Source organism: Camelina sativa, unplaced genomic scaffold (genome assembly GCF_000633955.1).
Source record: "Camelina sativa cultivar DH55 unplaced genomic scaffold, Cs unpScaffold00470, whole genome shotgun sequence".
NCBI classification, from domain to species: Eukaryota; Viridiplantae; Streptophyta; class Magnoliopsida; order Brassicales; family Brassicaceae; genus Camelina; species Camelina sativa.
Window position 1 is genome coordinate 33,953 of NW_010921704.1, and position 17,756 is coordinate 51,708.

Here is a 17,756-nt window from a genome sequence, read left to right on the forward strand (position 1 = left end):
TGGTGAAGATGGTTTCAGATTAGGCATCGATATAGGGTTCGTGGATACCCATGTACGTAAAAGGAAAACAGTCACCATGAGGGAATTTTATGCGTATAGAATATTTGAAAGATATCAAGAGTCTTCGACTATTGTTATGGCAGGCAAATTATTCCAGCAGTTTTTTGTCGAAGCATTCACTACTATCGAGTCAAACAGGTTGAACTACGTTTGGATGAACCAAAGCAAACTCCAAACTGAAAGAGTCGATAAGATAATTGAAGCTGCTGAAAAAGAACATGAAGATCTTGCAAAACATGGAAAAAGAATATTTATTCCGTCATCATTTACAGGTGGAAAGAGATATATGATGCAACATTATCTAGACGCCATGGCTACTTGCAAGTATTATGGATTTCCTGATCTTTTGATAACTTTTAGGTGCAACCCAAGGTGGCCTGAAATAGATCGTTATCTAGAAAGGCATCGTCTTAGTAAAGAAGATAGACCTGATATATGTAGTCGAGTTTTCAAGATAAAACTTGATAGATTAATGGACCAAGTGAAAATGGAAAAAACTTTCGGTATCGTAAATTCTGGTACGTATTATATTATTTTATTATTATTTATATTAGTCTTTCAAAAATGTAACTTATTAATGTTTAAAAATTTCAGCGATGTATACAATAGAACTTCAGAAAATGTAACTTATTAATGTTTAAAAATTTGTTTTCAAAAATTTCAGCGATGTATATAATAGAATTTCAGAAGAGGGGTCTGCCTCCTGCGCACATGATTCTGTTTTTACACCAAGACAATAAGATGCGTACAACAGACGACATTGATAAATTCATAAGCGCTGAAATTCCTGATAAAGAGGTAGATAAGTATTTATACGAAGTTGTTTCTGATGTGATGATCCATGGTCCGTGTGGTCTAATGAACAGAGATAGTGTCTGCATGAATAATGGGCAATGCACCAAATTCTTCCCAAAACCATTCATGGATAATACTATTGTCGACGATGCTGGTTATCCAATAAATAGACGACGAAACGATGGGAGAGTTGTGGAAAAAGGGGTTTTCAATACGATAATAGTTACGTTATTCTCTATAATCGTGATTTATCACTCCGTTTTCGTGCTCATATAAATGTTGAGTGGTGCAACCAGACACGTTCAGTAAAGTATTTGTTCAAGTACATCACTAAAGGTCCGGACTATGTTAGAGCCAAAGTAGGAGAAGAAGATCAGGATAATGAAATAAAAAAAGTTTTTCAATTGCAGGTAACAACTTATTCGAATTGTCAAACATTCTCATATTTAATTATTTGCAATTTTAAAACATTTTAAGAACGTGTCAAACTAATCCAAGCTTTTTAGGTATGTATTTGCATGTGAGGCTTCTTAGCGAATTTTTGCTTTCCCGATTTGTTATCGTACTACAGCCGTAGAAAAACTCCCGTTTCATCTTCCAGGAGAAGAATTGGCTATTTACAACGAGGATGATCCAATAGAAGATGTTTTGCACCGTACAACAAATAGAACTTCTAAATTTTTGGGCTGGATGGAATGCAACAAGATTTATCCCCAGGCCAGAGAACTCACGTGTGCTGAATTTCCAACTAAATTTGTGTGGAATAGGAGAGAAAAACTTTGGAAGCCAAGGTCGGAGAAACGGAAAAGTTTTGCAATAGGCAGAATTACGTATGTACCGCCTTCTGTAGGACAAGCATATTACTTGCGAGTTTTGCTTAATAAAATTCCAGACCAACAAGCTTTGACTATTTAAAAACAGTCAATGGTGTACTTTATAAGGATTTCCAAGAAGCTTGCTATGAATTGGGATTATTGGATGACGATATGGAGTACATTGCAGCTATTAATGAAGCAGGTGAATGGTGTTTTGGGGAATTTTTAAGGAAGTTATTTGCGATCCTTCTGCATACAAAGAGTTTAACTGGTCCTCTTGAAGTTTGGAATAAAACGAAAGACATCTTGTGTGAGGATATTTTGTTTAAAGAAAGGAGAAACATGAACGATCCAGGTACTTCATAAACTTATTTTCTTTCATGAAAATATTCCATTTTCGAAAGAAAACATTATAATAATGTGTATTAAAATTATTGTGGTAGGTCTAATGTTGTCACGGACTCAGATAGAAAATATATGTTTAACTGAAATAGAACTTATGTTAAGATCGAATGGGACGTCTCTTACGGCCTTCGAGAATATGCCTAAACCAGATGATAGTATAATGAACACAGGAGTAAATAGGCTTATCGCAGATGAGAGAATATATAAGCCTCAAAAACAACATGAATTGTACGATAAGTTGTTACCTATGCTAACTGATGAGCAGAGACGTGTGTATGAAGAAATTATACACTCTGTGAATCACAACCAAGGTGGAATGTTTTTTGTCCATGGTTTTGGTGGTACTGGAAAAACTTTTATGTGGACTATTCTTGGTGTTGATATAAGGTCTAAAGGTAATATTGTTATTAATGTTGCTTCAAGTGGTATAGCTTCTTTGCTTTAGGAAGGTGGTAGAACAGCTCATTCAAGATTTGGTATTCCAATCAATCTTAATAAATATTTTGTGTGTTCGATAGATGTCGAATCTGATCTTGCTGATTTAATTAGAGAAGCAAAGCTCATAATATGGGATGAGACTCCAATGATGAACAAGCTTTGTTACGAAACTTTAGATAGGAGTTTGCGAGATATCATGAGGTGTGACCAGATTTTTGGAGGTAAAGTTGTTGTGTTAGGAGGTGATTTTAGACAGATTTTACCACTTATTACGGAAGGAGGAAGGGTAGCGATAGTTATAGCATCTATCAACTCATATGTTCTTTGGAATAGTTGTAAAGTTCTTAAACTTACCGAAAATTTGAGACTTCGCAAGGCATGTAATAGTATGGATGCGGGTGCTCTTGCTACTTTTTCTAAGTGGCTTCTTGATATCGGGGATAGCAAAATTAACGAGACAGATAATGGGGATGTGGAGATAGAAATCCCGGATGATTTATTAATTAATACAAGTGAAAATCCTATTGAAGCAATAGTTAAAGAAATCTACGGAGAGCATTTTACAAGGAGGACTGATCCAAATTTCTTTAGTGAAAGAGCTATTCAAAAGTCCAAGAAATGACGATGTTGATAAGATAAATTAGTTTATGCTTACTAAGCTTCCAGGTTTGCAAATTAAATAGGATATGAAAATTTTCTTTTTTAAAAAATTCTAATATTAAAAACATAAAAAAAAATTCTAAAAATTTCTTATTTACAGGTGAAGAGAGACGATATCTTAGCTCTGATAGTATTGAAACGTCGGATACAAGCGGACGTGATGACTTAGCATATTAACTACTATAAAAAATTAAAAAGATCAAAGATGTTTTCAAAATATAACAAAAGAATAGATTTAACATTACAAATTTGCCAAAATCCTCAATATTATTTTTTGCTGTAACATATCACAAATGATAAGATTGCTATGAAATTAGGATATAGAATTTCATATTGAATAAAATCAATTTGTTATTATTATCAACAATGTTGTATGAAATTAAATAATTGTTATTTGTATTATAATGTCTATATATTAACTACTAGGAGGACTGATCCAAAAATTTTTAGTGAAAGAGATATTCTAAGACCATGAAATGACGATGTTGATAAGATAAATTAGTTACAATAATGTTTTTTGCAAATGAATAGTTTTGCTGTATCATAAAATGTATTTCTTAATTATAAACTCTTAGTACATTGTAATAATAATTTAACATCAAATATACTGACTATAAAAATACCTCTAATCTGTAATTATAATCATAATTATTAATATTAAAAATGTTAAATATTCAAAATAAAAAATATCAGACACTAAAACGATTAAGACGCAACGCTACGTTTAATCGTGACTGTTTGTATTCTTACAAATCCAGAATCCCGTTTTCGTCTTCGAACAGAGAAGAAACAGGAAGAAATCCTAATTTGGTAAAATCATGAGAATCGATTACATTTCTGATCTTCATCGAAGAAGAACGAACTGGTGTATCCACGCTAAAGTCTTGAATTCTTGGCATGTCACCGAATTCTTCACAAAACGTGTTCTTCTTCTTGTGGATACAAAGGGAAGATACGTTAATCAAATGTCAATTTTACATATATTTGTTATTTTAGTAGTGTTTATATAATAGATTACTTACACAATGATTAACAAACTTTGAAGGGTGACACGATTGAGGTCGCCTTTGTCCCAACTATACTTAAAAAGCTCCGGAAGTATATCGACGAGGGCGAATGGTATGAAATTCGGAATTTCCAAATCATGAATCCAACCCTCAGGGAGAGGAATTCTCATCATCCTTTTTAGATCAAGTTTACGGATGATTCAACTATGTTCCTGCTCGAATCGATCAACTCCAAAAATTAGTTCCGATTTGAATATTTGGATGATATATATCGTGGAAGGATCAATCATCACATCTCTTTCGGTACATTTTTCTAAATTTGTTTGTAATTTTTTACTATCTTTCTGTTGAGTTATCTAGAAACTTTTAAAGAATTTTGGAACTTTGTGTATTGGTTCCTCCAATAGAAAAGTACAAATTGAACTTTTACAAAAATAGTTTCATGTGAATGTTAAAAAGCTTTGGAGATATACATTGTAAAGAAAATTACTGAATTTTTCCAAAAATAGATGTTTGCGGATCTGTAGTAGATGTGAAGGACAGGAGAAATCATGGAAATGGAGATGGTGGTAATGAAGTTGTTTTGACATTATTAAATGGCAGGTAAGACACATTTATTCCATCTTTACTGATTTTAAAATTTATAAGTTTGTCTTTATTATAGAATGTAACAAGTATATTCATCTGTAGGAATGAAACTGTAAAGTGTCGTGAAATGAATTACTATGCTAACCTTTTCATGTCTTCATGGGAGTCATCTGGATGCCATCTCACATATCAAACTGAACCGGTGTTTTGTGTACTGCGTTTTTGGAGGGTTGGAGAGTATGAAGGTATGTACTATTAATAGAACTTGCTAGATTGAACAAATGCTAACGACTAGGTTGTATACTCATTTAGCACACTTTTTAACACTTTAAACATCCTTAGGTGAACCGTGTATTGTAAACACATTGGCCTCCTCCAAGATCTTTATAAAACCGGAGTTTGAAGGACTTTAGCATCACAAGGCTATGTAAGTTTTTAATGTTCATAAATATCAAGTAGTGTATCATGCTAGGGTTTAACTTATGAATGTGTTTTCTAATTTTTTAGCTCGGAATTTGCTGGACGTTATTACATAAAGCACATAATGCAGCATGAAGGGTAAACTTGAGGAGTTTAAGCTGAAGGCACATTAGTTAACAAGCTTTTTGTATATGTAAACTTTATAATTATTTTGAAAGTTTGTATGATCAAATACTAGAAACTCTTTAATGGGTTGCTTTGTAATTATTCTTAATGGTCTAAACGAAATTAGAAATTATGTTGACCCAAATTCTACCTAATTTTAATTAACCACATAATATGTATTGGACTCATAAAATTCTTGAAAATTTGCAAATGGGCTTCAAAATATTTTTAAGAAGTTTACATATATATAAGACTTTTATAAACATTTTATTAAATACTCTTTTTCATTGTCCATTTCAAAATGTGCGATTAAAAGTTTAAAATACAAAAATAATTTCAATTTAGAACATTTTTAAAAAGAACAAAAATCTAATTTGAAAATAGGATATTAATTTGATATTTTTTGGTTATTTAATTCTTGTGCGGGTAACTTTCCTAGTTAATTGTAAAGTTGTTTAGATATAGATATAAACAATTGCACAGATTGTAGTTTAAAAAAAATGAATATTTATTTCAAATTTGTACGTCAAAAATATTAGTATACCTACAAACTTTTTTCTCAAAGAAAAATCAGGCTTATATGCCTCTTAAACGAGTTGGAGACGATCTAGGTTTCTTGATAACCATGTCGAGCTAGTTCAATCATAATCGGTTCATCACATTCAGATGACTCTGCATAGAATTTTCATAAGTTACTAACCAATGTTAGTTTTGTAGACTCTGCGTTTGATAATCTAACTTTTCTATGAATCCGAGTAATAATACATCACCTGCACACATATACATGCTCTATAAATGATGTCGAGTTTTCAAACTCAATTTGATGAAAAATACAAATGATCACCATCCCAAATCACATTTAAATCATCAATCTCGTCGTTGTCCGCATTAGTGATCTTTGTGAAGCTGCAGCCTCCAAACTTTTCACTTGCAAGTCTTAAAAGCTCTTCAATGGATGATGGTAAGAGTATCAACTTCCCATTCTTGCGCTGTGACATCATGTGGATTGTAACTCTCTTATCTTCTCTTTTACTTGGCTTGATAGTTTGGTTGCTTGAGCTGCAATACAGATCTTTTTTCAGCGAAACGTTAGCGTAACTTCGTCCAGCTGTTTCACTATTTAATCTTTCCTCTTTGACACTCTCTGACTTTTGTTCTTTAAGTATCTTCTTAACCAATTCGGTATCTCCCTTGTGAATTGCATCCATTAGAGCATTGTCGGAAGTCGGAATCGTAACATGAACATCTAAACCATAGCCATCTTTTCTTGAATCTCTCCACTCTTCCCATCCCACTGTTTTGAAATCTCTGTTTTCTTGACCACTATTCGAATCATCTATTGCTATGGACTGTTGTCCTCTAAGTTTCTGCATGTTTTTATATAATCTAATACTTTTTGAACTACATAAAACATTTCCAACAAGCATATCTGATTTTAAAACTCACGTACCATGAATAGATTGTTCATTATAATCCTTCCATCTTCAGCATGAGCGTGCATCGCGCTCATCAGCGATGTTCTACTTATCCGTAGAATTTGAGATAGCTCGGTTGTTCTTACCGTGAATGGTTGTGGTCTATAGCATAAAACACCAATCTCTCCAAAGGAATCTCCAATAACTGCTTTCCCTTGAACCTGATCATGTCCATCAACGTAGACCGTGAAGTCCTGCACAATTAACACAATGTTACAAATCTTCCTCCGCTCTTAATTACAATTTTTAACGAATAACTGATATAATCAACTCACCACTGCTCCTGACACCATAATGTAAAGATCTGTAGGCGCTTCGTTTTGTAGAATAATATCTTCTTTAGGTGGGAAATACTCAGCGTCTATATCTGAAACCTAGAACATGGAATGGTAACATGGAGTTGATCACCTCTTTGATTTTGAATATTACTAAAACTTAATAGAGTATAATAAAATTTTACCAGTTGAAAGAGGAAGTTACGTGAAACTCCATGAAAGAGGTAAATATTGTGAACAATGGGGAAGAAGAGGTAGTTTGCGATGCTTGACCGGATAGCTTTTGGTAGATTGTTTAAGGTCTCTTGTTGTTTCAATCCCTCTGTTTTGAACTTTAAGCAAATGTGTGATAACATTTGGTCTTGTATGTCATGTGGGAGTTGGTTTCTTGAAGCAAACTCTGAAGCAGCTCTCACTGTATCCCTCTGTTAAACACAAGACATACAAACTTGAGTATACGCCACGTTATTACCTGATCTTTTATCCGAAATGAACATACCTAGATTTAAATAAAGCGAAGTGATCAAAACTTACAAAGGTTCTGGTTCGGCTAGTCCAATGAACGACAAGGTTGGTCATATTTCCAATGAGGTAAGCTGTCAAACCGAGGTTGAACAGCATGAAGAAGATGTCGAAAAGCATTTCTCTTGGATTCTCAGCATGCAAGTCTCCGTATCCAGTGGTGGTTAGTGTCGTGATTGACCAGTAAAGAGCAGTCACGTATCTATTCCAGAGACTTGCTGATTTGAAATCAGGATACACAGCTCCAATCCATGTCTTTCTTGGATTAGGATATCTATCTGCAATCAGGTAGTTGAAACATCCAGCACAATGTACAGCAAACAAAGTGACCTGAGATGAACAAGCACGTGTAACGGTGTAAGTCACTAGCTTTTAATATGGTGTCCATTTAAAAACACAAATAGGGTCTACTCTGTTTTGCTTTATGATAAATGCATGAGATTAGGTTTGCTCTGTTTTGGAACTAACCGAAGTAAGTTTTGTGCATCGTATCCAGAAATAGTTGAAACGTATATCTTTCTCAAGCCTAAAACAAAAGGAAAGAGTTAGTTAGAGATTGGAGTAAGCACTTTTCTTGATCAAACCCTAAGAAGAGTATGGTCTCTTCTCTTAGTTAGCATTGTGTTAAACAAACCTTGCAAACAGCGAGCTAACTCGTCGAAGACGCCATAACCTGAGCATGCTGAGAATTCTGAATCCTAGTTCGCTTCCGTTGTAGTTAAACAAAAGGCTCAGTGGCTGAAATGGTGCGGTGGAACACACATCGAAAGCAAACCATGTCGAAAGGTACCTAAACATGTTACAATTTTCAAATATGTTTTTTTTTTTTTGAGATTCTGATTCACTTAAAATAAAAGGGTTTCAAAAGCAATATTTTTTTCTAACCTTATTGCTATTTTCTTAGGGTTGTCAACTAGGAGATAGGAGTGGCTATCGAGATAAGCGACGAAGAAGGTGAGAATAATATCAATGGCGAAGAAGCCATTAACAATGTTGTCGATGATGAAGATCGCGTCTTTTTTGTAGGTGATGAAAGCAAACTGAAATGGGCAAATCCAAGCTGAGTAAATAACTAGAAAGACTAGCCACATCTCCCATGCTCTGTTTCAACAAAACAGAGGATTAAAAACAGAGTATATAAAAAACAGAGTAGTTAAATACTTAAAGAAAGAGTCTAGAAATGAGCAAATTACCTATAACGTGGGTTAAAAGGAGAGATTATGTGTTTACGGAGCTTCGTGGATTGGTTAATTCTTGCTCCAAGAGATGGTAAGAGATCAGCTGAGAGGAAACTACTCTGTTTGATGGTGTCAATATTGTATTCCTCGACGCAGAATCTTTCGAAGAAGTTTCGAGTACGAGAGATCGACATATTTTTCGATGATCTCTTTGGAAAAAAAAAGAAACTGTTATGGCTTTTTAGGCTTCTCTTCTTGGTAAGGTAGTTATAAATAGTGATGAAGCTTGTGACAATTTGACACGGGGAAACTTCTCTTTTCTTCTTCTGTTGGGACCTTTATGGCAACTTGCTCCTCTGACCCATTTGTTATCTTCTTTTTTTTCTTTTTCTTTGGGGTGAGAAAATAATAAATTTGGTAAGGAAAGGTTAACGGCTTTAGGCAGACTCAGTGCGCCATTAACACTGCAAAACCAATATGGTTTCAAAGCAAGAAGCAAAGGAATGGTTAAGAAAAGGCGTAAATCGCGGAGTTGGAATCAAAAATCTTGAGACATGAGGCAGAATTTGAGTGGCAAACATTGAGCTTTTGCAGTGGAAATCATCATATTTTTTCTTTCTTTTTTTAGACAGGAAATAGAAGATTCTAATGAGAAACAAGAAGAAGAAGAAGGGCAAACGCAATCTGGTTTGTTGGATATTTTTACTTGATGAGATCAATGACAATGGTGTGATGTCCACTCTCTTAGCATTTAGGGGTGAAGGTGGGAGTGATATATAGAGAGTAGAGAGACACGCATATATAAAAGGAAGCAAGGTACGTTTGGTGTTAATGGAAGGACAAAAATGGGCATGAAAATTATGGTGTGTTCATTTCAGGAATCCAGATATGGGCCAAGCAAATAAATTAAAGAAAATAAAATGACATTTGACAGAATATTTAAGGGGTCAGAGTATAATTTTTTTTCTTTCTAATAAGAAAAAAAGTTTTATTTTCTCATCGTAAAGTATATGTCCATCTCTTTATTCTAGTCCTCAAAACCAATCATAAGTTTACTGTTTTCATTTTGCTAAATAGCCATAAAGTTGGAAGTTTGCACCATAAAGTTGGAAGTTTACTTTCAAAGACTCACTAGATTTCCATGCTATATTCTCTTCATTTTGATTAACCGTCTTTAATATTTTTGTGCATGGGGAGAAACTTAGATTATTTAACCTGAACACAAACATATAGCATTATAGATGTTGTTATAAGTTTGAAGTAGCTTGGGCATCAAGCTGAGTATATTTAGGAGAATCTAAATATACATATCAAATTTGTTAGTTTTACTTTCTTTACGAGTCATCTAAAGTTAGTTTTTAAAAAGTGTTTTGGAAATATAATTTCATATATAAGGAGGTACTAATGTGTAGCACAACTTATGAGTTTAAGAGAGAACCAGAGAGAGTTTTAGCTTTTGAGTGATTTTTCCTAAAGATTAATAAAAGAGAATAATTCTTTTAATCTTGTGTTCTTAATTCTTTGAAGTTCTTTTGTTCTAGTTCTAGATTTGGTATCAGAGCTACTTTGTGATCGATCGAGCACCATCGTTGGAGACAATAAGCTTTGAAGATCAAAATCGTCAAGAAGGAGATGAGTGATGATGAGAGAGACGAGACGATCAAGACGAAGGACGATGGACCCTCCTCTGTCAAATGTCCTATGCTAAATTCTGCTAACTATACAGTTTGGGCTATGCGAATGAAGATAGCTCTCAAGGTGAACAAGGTATGGGAAACAATAGATCCGGGGAACAAAGATGAAGAAAAGAATAATATGGAAATTGCTCTGTTATTTCAATCCATACCCGAAGCGTTGATACTACAAGTTAGAGAACATGATACTTCAAAAGGTGTTTGGGATGTGATACAGGCGAGACATGTAGGTGCTGAAAGAGTTAAAGAAGCTAGATTACAAACTCTTATGACTGAGTTTGACAGACTTAAGATGAAGGAGGGAGATACGATTGATGTTTTTGCTGGTAGACTTTCTGAAATCTCTTCAAAATATGCGGCTCTTGGAGAAACAATTGAAGAATCAAAACTAGTGAAGAAATTTCTTAAAACTCTACCACGAAAGAAATTTATACACATTATTGCATCCCTTGAACAAGTCCTCGACCTCAACACAACAACCTTTGAAGACATTGTTGGCAGATTAAAAGCATATAAAGAAAGAATCAATGAGGAAGAGGAGGAACAACAAGAAGATCACGGCAAACTTATGTATGCCAATATGAATTCCTGACAAGAGTTCTATGGGAACAACAGAGGAAGAGGAGGACGATCTTATTGGCGAGGAAGAGGCCGTGGACGCTTTGGTTACAACCAAAGTGGATCATACAAACAGGAACGTGATAAAGAGAGAGAAGCAACAATAACATGTTATCGGTGTGATAAACAGGGCCACTATGCGTCGAATTTCACTGATAGGTTGCTTAAACTCCAGGAAGTAGTTGACAAAGAGGAAGAAGACACACACGAAGCTGATAAATTTATGATGCATGAGGTGGTATATCTAAATGAGCAAAAGGTGAAACCTAAAGGCTTTGAAGTAAGTCTAGACACCGAAAATGTGTGGTATCTTGATAATGGTGCGAGCAACCATATGAGTGGAAATCGAGAATTCTTTGTCGACCTAGATGAAGACGTGACAGGAATGGTGAAGTTTGGAGATGATTCCCGCACAAACATTAAAGGAAAAGGTTCTATTCGTTTCATGTTAAAGGATGGTGTGAAGAAAGTCCTACACAATGTGTTTTATATACCAGAGTTAAAAAGCAACATAATAAGCCTTGGTCAAACTACTGAAGCAGGGTGTGAGGTCAGAATGAAAGATGACCTATTAATGTTGTATGATCGTCTAGGAAAACCGCTGGTGAAAACAACAAGGTCAAGAAATCGCTTGTACAAGGTTATTTTGGATGTCGATGATTCTAAGTGTTTGCAGCTGGCAACGATGACAGAATCATCAAAGTGGCATGCTCGTTGGGGTCATGTTAATCTGAAGACTATGAAGATGATGATCAATAATGAGCTAGTGAGAGGCATACCAAAAGTCAATGTGGATAAGGAGATTTGCGCATCATGTCTCGCTGGGAAACAAACAAGTAAAAACTTTCCTCAAGCTACTTCTTACCGAGCCACTCAACGTCTTGAGCTTATTCATGGTGATCTTTGTGGGCCTATCACCCCTGCAACTGCTGCTCATAAGAGGTATGTTTTTGTGATCATTGATGATTACTCAAGGTATATGTGGACTATTTTGCTAAAAGAGAAGAGTGAAGCTTTTGAGAAATTCCAAATCTTTAAGACACTTGCTGAACAAGAAACAAGGGCTGTGATAAAAAAACTTTTCGAACGGACAAAGTTGGAGAGTTTGTATCTCATGAGTTTCAATCCTATTGTGACAAGTATGGAATCAAGAGACATTTGACGGCACCATATTCTCTTCAACAGAATGGAGTTGTCGAAAGACGTAATAGAACTCTTTTGGAGATGACCAGGAGCATTTTGAAACACATGGATGTACCAAACTACCTTTGGTGAGAGGCATTAAGACACGCTACATACTTGATCAACAAGATCATTGCAGAAGTCCACACCTTATGAGATGTTTAAAGAGAAGAAACCAAATCTCGATCATCTGAGAGTGTTTGGTTGTGTCGGATATACAAGAACAGAGGCTGTTGGGAGAAGAAAACTAGATGACAGATCGAGAACATTGGTACATCTAGGAACAGAGCCTGGTTCAAAGGCCTATCGAATGTATGATCCTATAAGAAGAAAAATAATCATCAGTCGAGATGTAATTTTCGATGAAACAAGAAGTTGGAGTTGGAACTAGGTTCAAAGAGAGACATGTAGTGACTCAGGGAAGTTTGTTATTCATTTGGGAGAATTTGGAAATAAAGGCATCAGAGAGATTGGTGAAACATAGGAAATTGATTCTAACACTCGAGATATAAGTGAGAATGTGGTAATTGATGAAGAAAATGAAGAAAATCTTGATGCAGAAGATGAAGAAAGCGGAGATGATGCCAATGTTGAAACAGAGCAGGAGCTACAACCACAGTTAAGGCGATCCACGCGACCAAGCATGACACAGCTTACTTAAATGATTATGTTCATACCACAGAATATGAGGGTGAACGTCTTTTATTTTCAATGAATGAGGAACCGTGGAGCTTTAGTGAAGCTAGAGAATTAAAGGTTTGGACAGAAGCGCGTGAGACAAACTCGATTCTATAGAAAGGAATAAGATGTGGAATTTGGTGGATCTTCTTGTTGGAGTCAAGCCTATCGGTTTAAAATGGGTATTCAAAATAAAACAAAACTCTGATGGAAGTATCAACAAGTACAAAGCACAGTTGGTGGCAAAGGGATACGTTCAAAGGCATGGTACTGATTATGACGAAGTCTCCTTTGGCGCGTATTGAGACGATCCGCTTTATTATTGCTCTAGCAGCATCGAGGGGTTGGGAAATACATCATCTTGATGTAAAAGCTGCATTTCTACATGGTGAATTGAAAAAAGAAGTTTATGTCACTCAACTAGAAGGGTTTGTATGCTTAGGAAAGGAGGACAAGGTCTACAAGTTAAACTAAGCTATCTATGGGTTAAAGCAAGCACCTAGAGCTTGGAATAACAAGCTTAATAAAATCCTTACAGAATTGAAGTTTCATAGATGCCTAAAGGAGCCATCTTTGTATCAAAAGGAAGAAGCAGAGCATTTTCTCATTGTGGTTGTGTATGTAGATGATCTACTTATCACAGGTTTGTCTCTGAAATTGATACTAGAGTTTAAAGAAGAGATGGCATCAAAATTTGATATGAGTGATCTAGGAAAGTTAACCTTCTATCTTGGGATAGAAGTACATCAGTTTGGAGGAGATATTGTTCTGAAGCAAGAGAGATATGCGAAGAAGATATTGTTGGAAACTGGAATGAAAGACTGCAATTTTTGTCATGCTCCGATGGAACAGAATCTGAAGCTGTCGAAGTCTCCAGAGGCGAAAATATTGATGAACAAAATTATAGAAGAACCATCAGGTGTCTACGCTATTTACTTCACACACGACCAGATTTATCTTATAGTGTTGGAGTCTTGAGTAGATATATGCATGAGCCTAGAGAATCACATGGAGCAGCACTAAAACAGGTCTTGAGGTATTTGAGAGGAACATCTTCGTACGGTCTTGTCTTTGCACGTTCTGGTAATGAAAAACTAGTGGGATAATGTTGACAGTTCGCATAATGTTGACGAGGATGACGGAAGAAGCACAACAGGTCATATCTTCTACTTTGGCGATTGTCCAATCACTTGGTGTACCCAAAAGCAAGAAACTGTGCCTCTATCATCTTGTGAGACTGAACTCATGGCAGCCATAGAATCAGCAAAGCAAGCTATTTGGCTTCAACAGTTGTTTGCCGAGATAACAGGAAAGGAATGTGAGAAGGTCACAATCTGGATTGATAACAAGTCAGCAATCGAGTTAACCAAGTATCCGGTGTTCCACGGTCGAAGCAAACATATTCACAAGAGATACCATTTTATACGAGAGTGTGTTGGGAATGAACAAGTAGAGGTTAAATTTGTTTTTGGAGAAGAACAAAAGGCAGACATATTGACCAAAGCACTTGGGAGATTTATGTTCAAGGAAATAAGGAGCTTCATTGGAGTTCAAGATGTGAGTGAATGTGTCTTCAAGCTTAAGGGGGAAAATGTTGTTATAAGCTTGAAGTAGCTTGGACATCAAGCTGAGTATATTTAGGAGAATCTAAATATACATATCAAATTTGTTAGTTTTACTTTCTTTAGGAGTCATCTAAAGTTAGTTTTCCAAAAGTGTTTTGAAAATATAATTTTATATATGAGTAGGTGTTAATGTGTAGCACAACTTATGAGTTTGAGAGAGAACAAAAGAAAGCTTTAGGTTTTGAGTAATTTTTCCTAAAGATTAATAAAAAAAAGAGTAATTCTTTTAATCTTGTGTTCTTAATTTAATTCTTTGAAGTTCTTTTGTTCTGGTTTTAGAATAGAAGCTATGTGAACCAATAGCATGTTTCCACGTGAAGCAACCGAATCTAGCTAGCGAGCGACTTTGACTGACGCTCTCTAAAATGTGAAAAAAAAAAAACACACACACAATCTCTTCGACTCGGTCGGACACACTCGCACGCGTTATGTCTTCGTTGTGTTTTGACTTTGATTTACTATTACTATTACGACTTTGGAGAAGACAGACCAATAAGAGAACTTCACGTGGTGGGTTTTTCATGTGTGTCGCGACACTTTATTACTCGTCCGTCTTTCGGTGGCCCCGGGTTACTAACCCTTTTGATAATTGAGAATTTCTCCAATGGTGTAACATTTTTCATTTCTCACAAATTAAGAGAAAATATCATACTTTTAAATTTATGATTTATGAGTTTTAGCCAAATTGTAAAAGTTAATTTCAAATTTTAAAATGACATCAATAGGTTATTCCTTCAGGCTAGCTAAGCTAAACTTACTGGTAATTTAATTTATATTGATATCTTAGTAGAGATACTTATATATGTAAATATTTTTAACAAAAAGGTTTGTGCCTATATATATATATTTATAATTTGTACATTTGTGAGAATGCACATGTGATAATGGGGGTATATGTACCTAGGAACGGCTTTGTTTTTGACAAAAAATAAAAAGAAAAGAATAAACACTTTTTCTACAATAGGAATGAGAGCCGAGGAAAATAAAAGCATTGAAATATGAATAAAGATACAAAGGGTCCTTAGCCTTATTAAAAATCATGGTTTATAATAAATACACATTCGTACACGAATATAAATTTTCCTTTGGGAATTCTAATTATTTGACTAAACTTTTATTTTCGTTCGCTAGAATAGAATGCCGAGTATAAATTCTCAAACCTTTCCGCCAAATTTGTATTTTTAAATTATTACAATCTTTTTTTTGTTTGTTTCTGTTTCGATTTGAGCCCATAGGAATGCATCTTTCATGATTCCTAGTTGATATTTTGTTTGGTGCCTTCCTGACGTCCTAGTTTGAGTTAACGTTATAAATACCAAAAAAAAAAAAAAAAAAAAAAAAACGTTATTAATACCACTAGCCATATCATTGTAGGAAGAAATAATAAAGGGTTTTGTGCAAAAAACCCTCCAAATGGTATTTTTTTGCAAGAAAACCTTCCATATCAAATAAATGCAGGTCAATACTACAATTTCAAAAGTCACCCGCAATATAACCCTCTTCTGTATCGATGACGTGTCACTCTAAAAATCTTGTTGTTTTTATGACAAAAAATGGCAACACATTCAGATTTTTTTTAGTTAAAATTTAGAAAAAAAATTATCGCTTTGTCGTCTCCGATCCTGAGCTACGCATCGACCAAGCTCCTCGCCTCCACTTGGCTCAACCATCCGTTTAAAGAGAGGACTTTCCACCACTGACATGATGACAATGCTTTCGGTAACCCACTTATTCTTTACAACTTTTTCCGCCGCAACCACCACACCGACATCACCTGATAACCGCCTCCAATTCGGATTTTGCCTCGGATGCACCTTCATATGCTCCAATTCGTTCAGATCCAGAGTTAATTGAGTCCATCGAAAGAGCCAAATCCATGAGAATGGTACGGAGTGATGTGCGATGTTCTCTCCAAGCTATTCAGTTTCGACGGCGGCGGAACATCTAAACCTTCCACGATTCAGGGGAAGAAGAAGCTGCCAAGGAAACAATCAAACCCTAGACATTGCTTGTAATTAACTGGATTCGTTTTTGCTATGGTTTTTAGTTGACTTGCATTGTGTTGTTTGCAGAGATGCAACATAGGAAGAAGACGAAGTTGCAATTTTTTTTTTCTTATTTTCTTAATTTTTAATAAAAAAAATCTGAATGTGTTGCCATTTTTTGTCATAAAAACAACAAGATTTTTAGAGTGACACGTCATCGATACAGAAGAGGGTTATATTGCGGGTGACTTTTAAGATTGTAGTATTGACCTGCATTTATTTGATATGGAGGGTTTTCTTGCAAAAAAATACCATTTGGAGGGTTTTTTTGCACAAAACCCAATAATAAAACATGGAAGATTTCAAATAGAATAATTGCCACGAACTAGATTTTTAATTTTTATATTTCTGATTGGCTTTTTACCAAAATAGTTCTATATTAAGTATTCCGATCTAACTTATGGAGAACTAATCGTAATTTTATTTTATATCATAGAAATTTTCACAAATGGTAAAAGATATCACGAACTCACACTATAGAAATATATTTTTTGGAAAGAAATTGAATAAAGTGTGGCCAAAATATTGCAAGGGCCAATGGAGAGTTTTTGAACCTGCCTTTCATTAGAGTAAGAGACAATCTTGAAAGAGAAATGTAATATCAATTTTGTTTTGAATAACAGGTGTCCTAAAGAATGAGCTTTACATGTATGATAGAAGGGTCAAAGGTTAACATTCTGATAGAAGGATCAGACCTATTATTTATACATCAGAAACATGCAAAAGTTCACTTTTCAAATTTTGGTATTTTGTGATTTATTTTGGTTTTTTTTATTTAATTAATGTTATCCAACATATTTTATTAAAAGGAAATTACTATAGAAATATATATGATTATTTGCATTATAAAAGAGACCGGAAAATCGTTAACAGCGTTAGTTTGCTACTTGTTGTCTTCCTAGTTCAAGTGGGGTTGTTAACGTTAACTGCTTAAATCAAAGTTGGTTAAGTTGTCACATGCTAAGAGTGGTGTAGGGTCCAAAAATATGTTAGTTAGTTTTAAAGATTTTTTTGTGGGGGAGGCAAGAAGTTTTGGTAGTAATGGGCATTCGGCAATAACCGGTTTATCGAAATTTTTTTTAGGAAAAATAAACTGATCGGCGAAATTATT

The 17,756-nt window shown here is 34.8% G+C and overlaps 2 protein-coding genes across 2 annotated transcripts; one reads left to right on the forward strand and one right to left on the reverse strand.

Annotated features, from left to right (window-relative positions):
* The first annotated feature begins 1,841 nt into the window (after positions 1–1,841).
* On the forward strand, positions 1,842–3,135 carry LOC104773149. The gene is made up of 3 exons (XM_010497721.1): positions 1,842–2,025; positions 2,114–2,470; positions 2,594–3,135. The coding sequence occupies exons 1-3, from the start codon at positions 1,842–1,844 to the stop codon at positions 3,133–3,135; spliced, it is 1,083 nt and encodes a 360-aa protein (XP_010496023.1).
* A 2,943-nt stretch (positions 3,136–6,078) lies between these two features.
* Positions 6,079–9,610, reverse strand: LOC104773143 (potassium channel KAT1). Its single transcript, XM_010497709.2, has 9 exons — positions 8,819–9,610; positions 8,511–8,726; positions 8,260–8,415; positions 8,094–8,151; positions 7,638–7,955; positions 7,289–7,528; positions 7,104–7,202; positions 6,804–7,022; positions 6,079–6,720 (listed from the first exon to the last, which is right to left on the reverse strand). The coding sequence occupies exons 1-9, from the start codon at positions 8,995–8,997 to the stop codon at positions 6,169–6,171; spliced, it is 2,037 nt and encodes a 678-aa protein (XP_010496011.1). The 5' UTR covers positions 8,998–9,610; the 3' UTR covers positions 6,079–6,168.
* Between the last annotated feature and the right edge of the window lie 8,146 nt (positions 9,611–17,756).